The sequence below is a fragment of the Tamandua tetradactyla genome, chromosome 26 (assembly GCF_023851605.1).
Source record: "Tamandua tetradactyla isolate mTamTet1 chromosome 26, mTamTet1.pri, whole genome shotgun sequence".
NCBI lineage: Eukaryota > Metazoa > Chordata > Mammalia > Pilosa > Myrmecophagidae > Tamandua > Tamandua tetradactyla.
The window spans coordinates 21,229,492-21,241,794 of NC_135352.1; the positions used below are offsets into that span (position 1 = coordinate 21,229,492).

The 12,303-nt window shown below is 38.7% G+C and overlaps 1 protein-coding gene across 2 annotated transcripts; it reads right to left on the reverse strand.

The window, feature by feature from the left end:
- Positions 1-201: 201 nt before the first annotated feature.
- Positions 202-9,538, reverse strand: FGF20 (fibroblast growth factor 20). Of its 2 annotated transcripts, XM_077144390.1 has the most exons (3): positions 9,253-9,538; positions 2,758-2,861; positions 202-845 (listed from the first exon to the last, which is right to left on the reverse strand). In XM_077144390.1, the coding sequence occupies exons 1-3, from the start codon at positions 9,536-9,538 to the stop codon at positions 600-602; spliced, it is 636 nt and encodes a 211-aa protein (XP_077000505.1). In that variant the 3' UTR covers positions 202-599. The 2 variants fall into 2 exon arrangements, 1 of the variants encoding a protein (XP_077000505.1); XR_013169060.1 differs by lacking the exons at positions 202-845; positions 9,253-9,538 and adding an exon at positions 8,466-8,569 and having other exon boundaries at positions 2,757-2,861.
- Between the last annotated feature and the right edge of the window lie 2,765 nt (positions 9,539-12,303).

A 12,303-nucleotide genomic window follows, 5' to 3' on the forward strand; every position in this document is an offset into this window, starting at 1 on the left:
AATAAACTCTTTAATAAATAAATATATATATAATAAATATTTGCAAATTGAAAATGTATAAATAGGTCCATCCTTTTAAAAAAGTCCCATCTTGGTGTGACACACTTCATAGTCTATCACCCAGGGTATTTTTTTTTTTAACATATAATGCCATAACCTGCAAAAGTCCTACAGGGCCCTCAGAATTTATGTAGCAATAATCTTGGCCAATTATGTCAATCCATTTCTTCAACATGAAGTATCTATTTTTACTGTAACTTTTTAAATAAACATAATCCAGAGAAGTAAGGCACCAGCAGCAGATAAGATGGGGTTCCCATCATCCACAGTTAAACAGATTTTCAACTTTAGTCTACTGGTAAGGACTGGGCCAATATATCAAAGGAAACATAATCCACTGATGAAGAATGCTCTTGAGATCTTCAAGTTGAAATATGTTTTGTTGTTATTTTTCTAAGTATTCTTTCCAAATGCAGTCGCCCAGTGGAAAATAGACTCCTTAACAGTTCAAATGTCTTCCTGGTTTATTATTCTTCCATGGAAACTGTGATAAGAAAGAATGGCTGTGGTTTGGTTCTCTGAAAAGACCTTATCATTCTTCAGCTGTACAACAATAGGTCCTTGTATAATTCTGGAACTCTTTCTGGATCCACTGGTCTAGGTAAGAAATGTGTAAATTTCTGATGTCTTTTGGACCTGGCGCCATCTCTTGGAGTTCCATCTTTGTTAAGAGCCACAAAATACCTGCGTCCAGTGTCTCCATGTTTATATATATTAGATGAATAGGTATTATACCAGTTCTCTTCAAATTGCTCCCTAAAGATGCATTCAGAAGTCAGTTTCTCCTAAAAGAGAGAAGATAACTACCATTAAAAATACCTTTGAGAGTATTTCCTTAGAAAGGTCTCAACTCTATATTTTCATTTCTTTGCCTATAACTATATCCTTGTCAAAGAAAAAGAAAGGTTAAATTGTTTTCTATGTTTGGTTTTAGACATGTTACTTGGAATTCTTCCTTCCAGGTGGCTTCAACCATCAACTTAGTTCAAAGAACTTTATCAAAAGTCAATTCCCAAGTTTATTTTCACATACTTAATAAATATTCTTAGCTTCCCATGTTCCATATTATTTCCCTCAGACCACCATCACCACCAAACAGGGGCTTAGCTTATCTGTTCCCTCAAAAAATGTCCACATTCCATATATCAAGTCTCTACTTATACCCTTTGAACATTTCAGGACCTTGTTAAGACACAATTTCTCCTTCAAGATCACCCCTCTAAGTCACCTAATTTATTAGACTTAATTTATCATTTCATAATACATTATGCACAATTAACTTTTATCTAGATCTGTTATTATTTATGTAAATGTAGTAAAAGCTTATGGATTTCTTGTCTTTTGAAGATGGATTGTATATTGTCTTACAGAATAGATCACAGTTGCTTTTTAATTCACTGTACATATGAAGAGGGAAGAAAATGTATGCGTGTGTGTGTTCATTGCATTTGTACTCTTATGATTATAATGTACTGAATTACTTCTTTCTTCTGAGCTGACAGAAAGCCTAGAAAGGGCAAATTTTGTCCTTACAAAGGACAAATGTTAATCTACTTATTGAAACAAAATAATCACTTTTTCTCAGCATATATAGATTCTGGCTGTATATTGTGGACTCACTCAGTTGAGATTTTGAGAAAAAGAAGTGCCATGTAATGCCATCTGCTACATCACAAAAAGTAAATTCGAATGGAAATAGTTACAGAGTCTTTGAGTTTAAAAGGGTTTTGAAATGAAAGGATGACTGAAGAGTAGCACACATTTACACCTTACCAATTGAATTAACATCACATAAGCAACCTAGAACAAATGAAAAATGTTAATAATAAAAGAGAAAAATCTATATTGTACTGCTGATTGCTTTATACAATCCTTTTACTCAAAATCTTACATTGCTGCTTTGTTCTAAAAAGTATATATACTTCTCAAACTGATTAAGATTAATCTGAAAAGTTTACTTTAAACCCATACCAAAAACATTTGTAGTAGACGAACAGATTGTGCACTTATTCTCACTGGCAAATTAAAAATTGCCCAGTGCTACTTTGAGTGAGCTCTTGGCTACTGTAATCATCAAGACTACAGATGTGGTGGGACTAGCCTGGCTTCCATTTTCTGCTATTGCTTATAGTATCCTAAGGTTCCATTCACTTCCTTCCAAATAGGAAAGTCAGCAAATAAATAATACATAGTTAGCTATGGGAGGTAAAAATTGGCAGATAAAATTTGCATTAGGTGGATATTAAAGTGGAAAGAATCTAACACAGCAAGAAAAAAAAATACCCTCCTTTTTCTCTGTAGTCTGGTGACTATGATTAAATTATGGGAGAAACCAGGGTGCAAGGGTGGTTCAGTGGTAGAATGCCCACCTTCCATGCGGGAGACCCAGGTTTGATTCCCAGACCATGAACCCCCCAAATAAAAAAAAATATGGGGAACACTAGAAAGACCCAAGATAATGGGTAGGAAGAACCTAGGGAGCTGAAAGAAATAATGGTTTGAGGTTTAAAAAGTGAAAATGAGTTACTTCACTATTGCCCCAACACATGCAAACTTAGCAGGACATAGATTTCTAACTTCTATATAAGAATATTTCATATACATCCTCTAAAATGCATTATTGGTATATATTTTAACTACAAAGTAGATAATCATTACTTCAAGAACTTCTATAGTAAAAAAAATAATAATACGTACTGATCCATAGAGTTCTCCTTTGTCATTCATTCCAAGAAAAAGACCGCTGTCCACACCTCTAATACTGACCAGTCCCACTGCCACGCTGATGAATTCCAGGATACCTGAGTTTATAAACAAAATAATGATTATATTTATTAATGAGCACATAACTAATAGAAATCCAAATAGTAGTACTAGCAGACCGATAATGCTAAATCCATTGATATATGTGGAAGTCCTTTGTAAACGGAAAAGTGTTATGTGATTGTTTTATTATTACGATCTTCCCATTTAGCAGATGGGGAAAAAAAAGGGAAAAAGAAAACAAAACTGCTCTTCATAGTATAATGTTAAAGGTATGAAACCTTAAACCGGACTGACCTGAGTGTGAATTCCCAGGTTGAGAACTTACTAGAGAGGCTGAGACAAGTCATTTGACTTCTTTGCATTTCAGTTTCCTCATACGCAAAATGGGTGAAATGCCTCCAAAGAGGACATGGTGAGCACTAACACCTACGATGCATTCAACAAACGGAAGCTATTATTATCATAGATGAGTACATACTATCAGTGTTCTTAGCTGCCCATGACTCTGTTAGTTGATTACAAACAATTTCTATTAGTTATTTTGTTTTGTTTTTTGTTCACACTAAATCAAAGTCAATATTTTCTTAGCAGCAGGATATGTTATAATAGTAGGTTAGTGCTTTATAGCTTTAAAGGGCTTACATTTTCTCATTTGGTCCTAAAAACAGTTCATAAGATAGGAAAGATATGAATTCCATTTTTGCAGATAAAGAAACTGAGGCTCAGAGAGGTTTACTGGCTTGTGTAATTACATAATGTTTGTAATTGACAGAGATAGTACTTAAATTCACATTTTCTGAGCCCAATTCAATATTTCTACTTCAAGACACTGCTTTTGATGTGGCCTCTCTCTCCAGCCAACACAACAAGCAAATTCACCACCTTGTCATTTGGGGACAACCAAAGCTATAGGCTGAGCTCCCAGTCTTGGGGTTTGTTCATATGAAACTTAACCCCACAAAGGATAGGTCAAGCCTACTTCAAATTAGGCCTAAGAGTCACCCCCAAAAGAACCTCTTTTGTTGCTCAGATGTGGCCTCTCTCTCCAGCCAACACAATAAGCAAACTTACCACCATCCCCCTGTCTACGTGGGACATGACTCTCATGGGTGTGGACCTTCCTGGCAACATGGGATAGAAATCCTAGAATGAGCTGAGACTCAGCATCAAGGGATTAAGAAAAACTTCTTGTCCAAAAGGGACAAGAGTGAAATGAGACAAAGTGTCAATGGCTGAGAGATTCCAAACAGAGTTGAGAGGTTGTCCTGGAGGTTATTCTTATGCATTAAGTAGCTATCACCTTGTTATTCAAGATGTAACGGAGAGGCTGGAGGGAACTGTCTGAAAACGTAGAGCTGTGTTCCAGTAGCCATGTTTCTTGATGATGATTGTATAATGATATAGCTTTCAGAATGTGACTGTGTGATTGTGAAAACCTTGTGTCTGATGCTCCTTTTATCTACCTTGTCAACAGACGAGTAGAACATATGGAATAAAAGTAAATAATAGGGGGAACAAATGCTATAATAAATTTAGCTTGAAATGCTAGTGATCAATGAAAGGGAGGAGTAAGGGGTATGGTATGTATACATTTTTTTTCTGTTTTTGTTTTATTTCTTTTTCTGAATTGATGCAAATGGTCTAAGAAATGATCATGATGAATATGCAACTATGTAATGATATTGTGAATTACTGATGATATATGTAGAACAGAATGATCAAAATAGGAATGTTTGTGTTTGTTTGAAGTCTTTTTGGTATTTAAAAAAATAAAATAAAATAAAATAAAAAGACACTGCTTCTTTAGTTCAATAATGCGTGCATTTGTATACAGTAGTCTAATGACTTTTATGCTGTTTTTTGTAATATGTTCTTTTGAAATAAATAGTATAGGTGGTTCAGTGGGAGAATGCTCGCCTTCCATGTGGGAGACCCAGATTCAATTTTGGACCATGCACCCACCCCTCAAAAACAGTATAAAATATGTAGTATAGCTTAGAGAAGTAAAAGGACTTTATCATTCATTATTGCAATAGCCAAATGCCAGATTTTGCTCTTAATAACTTTCTGCAATTCTTTTCAGTTGTTAATAGGTAAACCAGTATTGAAAATTCTACACTTAACGCACTAACACACTATAGTAAAAAAATACACACACATACATACACCACACACACAACGTGATGCTTCCCTCTGCATTACCCTTTTACTTCGGCACACACCAACCTTTGGACTAATGCTTTTGTCTAGTTCTCAGACTCGTTGCTGAAAAGGTACAGGCATACTTTCTATGCTTGAAACTGCCTTTCTCAATAGCTTTCCATCTCCGCCCTTCACCCCATCCTAAGCTCTACAAACAGTATAAATGTGTACATTTTCACATCATTTAACCTGATTCTTGCTCTGAAGTCAATTCCTCCTTATTAAGTTCCTGTTTGGACACGTGATATTCCCAAGGCCAAGGGAAAGTACAGAATCTGGCTATTTGCTTATACGGAGGGTTCTATTCTGTCCAGAGCTTAATTCACTCTTTGGCAAAAACAAGATTCTTAGGAGGACAAATGAGCTCTTTCAAGCTATTAGGAGATCATATAGAAGGCTAGCGCTATCAAGGATCTCACAGCAACAATAAACTAAATAGTCTATAAGTGGCTTTTAAGAGTCAGTGTCTCTAATTGAGAGCCTAAGGCAAGGAGAAGATAAGATTTAGCAGGAAGATACAAATTCCACAGGATGGCTCTCATGGTGACAAGTGTAGAAGTGGAAGTAAATGAAAATTAAACTCGCTGCAAAGCTCAATGAGTGATTCCTGTTTGAAACAAAAATATAGGTCCAAAACATAAATGGTAGGAAAAAAAGAATATTAATGGAATTTCATTCAGGATATATGCACAAATGTATAAAAAGTTTAAGTTGTAGTGAATGTTGCATTCAAACTGAAAAGTGTACTATGGCTGACATGTAACTTAATTCCCTTTTAGGACGTGATTTATTCTAAGATGCTCTTGTCTTTCAAAGAACAGGAACTAACTGATTAGAATGGATAATAGAACTGGTTTTCAAGTTGATAAAATACAAGTTTAATATCTATACAAACTAATTATATAACAGATCTCAAAAAATATCCATTTTTCTTGGAAAACTAAATGGGAAACTCCTATACTTAAATTCTCATCTTAAGGTGATTCTGTCACCTTGTAAAAAAAAAAAAGTATGTAGTTGTAGAAAGAAAAAAGACTGAAAATGTTCTTAGAATATTATATTCAACAGCGTCAACTTGATTATCTGTCCAAAACCTCATGCATAACAAGGCATAAATAATTTTGCAATGGCTCATGGGGGCTGGTGGGAAAAAAGGTTGTGTTTTGTGTTCTTCTTAGAGATTTTAGCCACACTTTTAAATTATGATCCTTTTTCTCCTTGAGGAAATATTATACCACACAGTAATTTGTAATCATTTGATTCTTAAATAAGATTTGACAAGTCGTTCTTATTTATAATATGAGGTGGCAACTAAGCTAATTCCTTTACAAAGAGTAGACATAAAAAACTTTCCTTAAGAGGTAATCACAGATTTTAGATAGATTTTCTAATGCCCAGTGTCCCATAAAAAGACTTGGAGGTACTTTGTCTTTCTGGTATCATTTTCAAAGCCAGCCTTTTTTTAAATCATAATAAACAGGTGAGTCAACCCACAATGCAACCACATCAGACAAATCTATAGAGAATAGGGGAGAATAAAGGAAAAGCCTTTAAAGGAATATGTTTGATCTCAGGCTAAACTTTATTTTTTTAAGTAATGATTCCATGTTTACATATTAGGTAAAGTATTACTATTGTACTACTGTGCAGGAAAACTATATTATAAATATACAGCTAACCTGGATAGGAAATTACTTTAACCATACTGGAACCTTTTTGTATGTATTGTATTGATGTGGTTTTGAAATTTTAAAATACAGTATTCCAATTTTTTTGTAGTCCATCATGGTCAAATTAGTATAAAATTATCAAAAACATTTACTTAATGTTTCAAATAATCATTCTTGAACTTTTTTAAAATTCACACCTTAATGACATAGATATCGGTTTAAAAGAAAAATGGCAAAGAAATGTTATAATTAGTAATTGAAGCACTAGCAAAAGAAGGTACGCAAAGAGATAAGCATTGTGCACGCTGAGTATGAACTTTCTTCTCCCCTGCACTCCCTTGCAATAAATTATGATGTCTTGAGCTATGAAGGACCACTAGGATGCACTGTAATGCCTTAGAAAGAGGCATTGGTCACTCCTTTAGGTAACCAGATTAACAAGGGGTAATCTTCCTCGTGTGTAACAGCGACTATTTTATTCAGATACACAGTCTTCCACCACACAGTAACTTAAACCCAGCATAAAATCAGACCGGGTCATCTTTTTTTGCAATTGCTAAAGAAACATACACAATTTCAGTAATTTGCGCTGGCAAGATAGTAATTGTGATATGCAATATCCATTCCTAAAGGAATAGATTTGAATGCTAGCTGAAAGACTGTTTTCAAGTTAACAAATATTTACTAATCTCTTCTCATAGGACAGTCTTCTAGAGAGACAAAAGTGGAAGAAATAATTCTTGTCAGTGTGAAGATTACAATTGAATTGCAAATTGCTAAGCAGAATTTCTAGCGCTATACCCGTGTATGGTGGGGTGGGGGTGGGGTTGGGAGGTGGACTGAATATTACCCAAGCATAATTTCTACCTGCTCTACCTATAAGCATTGTCACATCTGTGTCCATTTCTAAATCCTTCTGCTAGCTGGAGGAGTTTCTGTAATGAGTAGTGTAAAGTCATTTTTTAAAGACAAGAGAACTGAGCCACCTGGTGTCAGCAAAGTTCTTTAGAACCAGAATCTCAGCCTTCTCAACTTAAATACCATTTTCAAAAGTGACCCAAGGCTGGCCACCAGGTCATGACACTCTCTGCTCATAGCGAGTGGGAACTTGGAAGAGATCAGTAGAAGCTGCCAACACATGGGTTTTAAAAAGTTAATTTTCTAAGCCTTTAAGTGCTACCAAATGACCACCATATGCTTATTTCTACAGCTAGAATTCCAAGTATCCCTCACACTGAGATTTACAGTTCTCCAAGTTTTAATGAGTCCTACAGGTGGAGAAGGAAATGACAAGATAGGAGAGACAGATTCCGAGAGGAGAAGCTCAAAGAATTCCACGTGTCGGGGGGAGAAAGGAAAACTAACATCGTGTTGTTACTGAGTAAATGCACGTCTCCAATGATGTCAGAAGTGCGAAGGTCAAAATCATTTAAGAATGCTAGCAGGTTAACCCCAATATAATGAAAACTTCATCTGTAGGGGAAAGATCCTGGGGGATCCTGGGATGTTAGAACTGGAGAGGAAGTCACCCCATCATTAAGACAAAACTAAGGCAAAGACTGATGAGAGAACTTGCTGGTTACATAGCTGATTAGTGAGTAATTAACAGCAGGGACCATATGATTTCCCAATTCAAGCTCTAGAACCAACACTGCCTCAAGAATCCTTCTTTTCTTTCTTCAACCCCGCGCACTGCCCGCGGCGTTCTGAAGCACGTCCCTTTGTGTTCCCACCCATATCTTCTTTCGCTTACCCATTTCCTCCTACCTGCGTTCAATAGGAAGATCGTTGCTTTCGGGTTTCACAATTTCTAGAGTAACTCGGCTGAGCGGCTGAGAGACTGAGCATGCTCAACAGCCGAGTGCGCTTCCCCCACCCCCATCCCTACACACCCTTTTATCCCCAAATAGAACTTCAGAACCGCAGAGAACTGCAGCCAGGTGAACCTGACGGTAGCCATGGAGCCGGGGGAAGTTCATCTGTTACCTTCTCCGGTGAACATTTGCAATTCTCTAAGTAGACATGTACATTCTCTCAATGTACGGAAGAGCTACTCTGAGCAGTTGGCCACGGATGGATGGTCAATTGCATAACTGTGGAGCTTGTTTAAAGAAGCGGAAAGCTTCCTATTAAATTTTTTTAAAGCGTACGGTACCGGAGAAAATGTGAGCAGTTGGAGAAAATAATATAGGAATTAAAATAAATTAAAAAAAAAATGCTAGGTCAGGAGTGCGGTTGAGATGTGACTCTGGGACCAGGGGTCTTGGTTCCCGAGACCGCAAGAGCGTAGAGCCCCGCGGTCTGCAAGGAGCTCCCGCAGCACCCACCCTTTCTCCTCCTGCGGCAGACGCGCTAAAGGCAGCCGCAAGCGAGCAAGAAAATTCCTCCCTCCCTATCCCCTGCCCTGCACCGGCCCGCCCTTAAACGCCCCAGCCCGCGACCCAGCACCCAGTAGCCCGGGAGCGCAGCCCAGACCCCTCCCGCAGGCGGAGAGGGAGGCGCGCGGGGAGGGGAAGGGAGCGGCGTCGGGGGTGGGGGAAATGCCGGTACGTACCGAAGAGGCTGTGGTCTTGCCGGGTGCCCTGCACGCTGCCGTCGGGCAGGATCTGCAGGTGGAAGCCGGTGCGGCAGTAGAGCTGCCGGCGACGCAGGATGCCGTGCAGGTGCGCCAGTTCTGCCGCCCCGGGCCCGCCGCGGGCGCCCCGCTCCGCCGCGCCCCGGCGCTGTCCCAGCAGAGGCGACCGCTCCCCGGCAGGAGGCAGCAGGAAGTGGGAACCCACCTGCTGGCCCAAGCCCTCCAGGCCTCCCAGGAAGCCCCCGACTTCGGCCAAGGGAGCCATGGAGGAGCCAGAGGGAGAAGCGGGGGATCCGGAAAACAAAAGACCCTCGATTACAAGGGTGGCGAGGGGATGCGTGGGGAGGCGGAGGATGGATGGAGAAAAATTATGAGCGAAACAGGCGCCAAAAAGTTCCAGCCCGGTTACTCCTGTGAATGTCGATGAATGCACTTGGAACTTAAGATAGCCGGGAAGCGTTCACTATCTTGCAGCGATCTTCTTCTCTCCTTGGGTCGGTGGGAGCAGGCTGCTGGCTTTGCAGAAACATCTATAGCTGCCGCTGCCAATACTGGGGGCTGGGACTGGGGGCCGGGGCTCCAATTCCACAAACTGATCAGATCACAGTCCTGTGTACATACACACCGAGTATATATGCGGGTCCTCTTGACATATGCTAATCGCGTCCTTTCAGGAGCTCTGGGGAGGTGCTGTTTGAAATCTTAAACCGACCTCCTCTCCACACGTTTTTGCTCTTCGGAAGTGACCAAAAGGGACCCTTGGCCGTTCTCTATGCATGCAGTCGCAAAAATCTTTCCCTCACTTGGGCAAAGCTAACCAGTCACTTCGGGGAGGCCCTTCTCTGGGGTTGTCTTTGGGGCAGCCGTGATGCCTGCTTCGGCTGCTGCAGTTCAACCGCCTTTGATGTGAGAGCTCCTTTGCAGTGATAGATCGGCCGGTAAAAGGAGGCCTGGCAGGTATATAGAAGCGGGGGGTGGCGGGGGGAGGGGGACGGGCGGGAAGGAGGAGGAGAAGGAGGGAAGAGGAGGAGAATTCAACTCCTTGGGAGCCGCTGGGAGGCTGCAGTGGACAGGTGCAAAGAAAGGTAAGAGAAGGAGAAGGAAAAAGGGCGTTACCTGACGCTTAGACCTGCCCAGACACACATGAAAGGAAAATCAAAGCTTTGACAGTTAAACTCACTAATTTTAAAACACTAATAAAATGTACAAGCATTACTCTTTTCTTTTATCATTTAGATGGGGGATTTTCTTTACATAATCAAGGTTAAGTTAGGAACTCCCTCCTTCCTTACCCACCCCCAACCCAGGTTCTCTTTAAAGTTTATCTTTGCTCAAAAGGCACATGAGAGAACCAAGATTGTTTCATATCTAAAGGGAAGTTTTAAATTGTGTGCTAAGGTCATGGACTTCTAATTAACATATTATAATATCTTATTTTAATCATGAATCTAGGAATTAAGAAGAGTAAATCCAAATAAGAGAAGAAAATACATTCTTTTATTTTGCCAAGAATAAAAAAATGACTATCTGGAATCCTTGGTCTTTCTAGTTGCATAGTCTTTAAGGCTAGATTTTTAATTCACTTTTCATTTATAAAGTCTAAAAAACAAGTACATGGAGAAGAGTGTTGATTCTTGGTGTATTTTAAGACTTGAAAAAACTACCAATAAGCATTTTTGAGTGCCTGTGAATATTTGTAAAATACAAAGCCATTGAAGTAAAGGAGTCCACTTAAGCCTTAAAACTTTGGTTTTGTGCCACTTGTTAAATTCAAGATCTTTCCGTTTAAATTTGTCAGTGGCAGAAAAAAAGTTGAGAATCATTTGGCAGATTTATGTTTCCCCTGAGCAAAAAGTTTTAGGGAATCACTAAAGATTAGTTTTTCAACCTTGTTTCATGGTCTATTCAGTAAAATCCTTGATCTGGGAGCTCAAATGGACTCGAGTGGTTTATTTTATTTGCTCTGGAAGGTATTTTTACTAATTAATTAGCAGGTGCTTTAAAGTAGGTAAAATTACACCTTTTCATTATGACAGCCCTAAGTACTGACCCCTATACAACCGGGTTATAAGAGTCCTTAAAGCGAGTGATTTACTGTTGATAGATATGAAATAAAACAAAAAAACACTGGCTTAAAACAATAAACAGATTGCTTTAGAAATGTATATTGTTAAGTCTGCTTTAAAGATTGTACCAGGTAGCTGTCATACTATTTCACCTTTCAAATAACAGGATTCTGTCTTGTGGTAGGACCCTCAAATCCACCATAATCAAGATTTCAAAGCACATCTGTGTAAATATTATCACATCAATGTAAAACATCAACCAGTGAGCTTTTACTTTGAACCAAATCTTCTTAATTGTGGTATTAAATCAAAGAAAGTTAGATCAAAGTTGTGTGATTCTCGTGGTGGGATAAGTAAAATAACCAGTACATACATTGATTGCTGAAAGAAGAGATAGCTAAAGGTTTTAAACTTAGATCAAGTACCTTTAATGAGTTAAGTTTCAAGATCTCTGTTCTGAGCAACGTAATGCTGTTAGTTATTCCACAATGGGTATCTGTTATTGTCACCTGCTACTAGAGGTACTAGTGTAGTCTACAGAATGTATCACCATATAAACATTCTCAGTCCTAGCTGGGTTATTTATAGCTTATAGACTGTTTAAATCTCTTGTACTTTAGAAATGTATATTGCTAAGTCTGTTTTAAAGGTTGTACCAGGTAAATGCATTAAAATATGGGGAACTTTTCAGACATAGTCACCAAAGTCCAAATACTTTGACGATAGAACTGACTTCTCTTTGTAAAACTTCAGTATTCTCCTATGCATTGCCTTATTTGAGTATCACAATAACCCTGCTTTCCACAATAACATCTCACTTTATGGAGAATTTGTCCAGAATTTTAGTTGAGGATTCAGTCCAGAGTCCTACAGCCCAGCACAATTTCCTTAAACTCCTTAAATGCCTGTTCCTTTTTTTTTAATTTTACAATGGGGATAAGATCACCCCTGTCTGGCTCACTAA

What these genes read in the sequence shown, in the direction of transcription:
- FGF20 (XM_077144390.1), bottom strand. Translation starts at nt 9,538, where the DNA reads ATGGCTCCCTTGGCCGAAGTCGGGGGCTTCCTGGGAGGCCTGGAGGGC. An exon ending in GCAAGACCACAGCCTCTTCG is followed by an intron (nt 2,862 to 9,252) that starts GTACGTACCGGC and finishes TTATAAACTCAG; the next exon opens with GTATCCTGGAATTCATCAGC. An exon ending in AAGGAGAACTCTATGGATCA is followed by an intron (nt 846 to 2,757) that starts GTACGTATTATT and finishes TCTCTCTTTTAG; the next exon opens with GAGAAACTGACTTCTGAATG.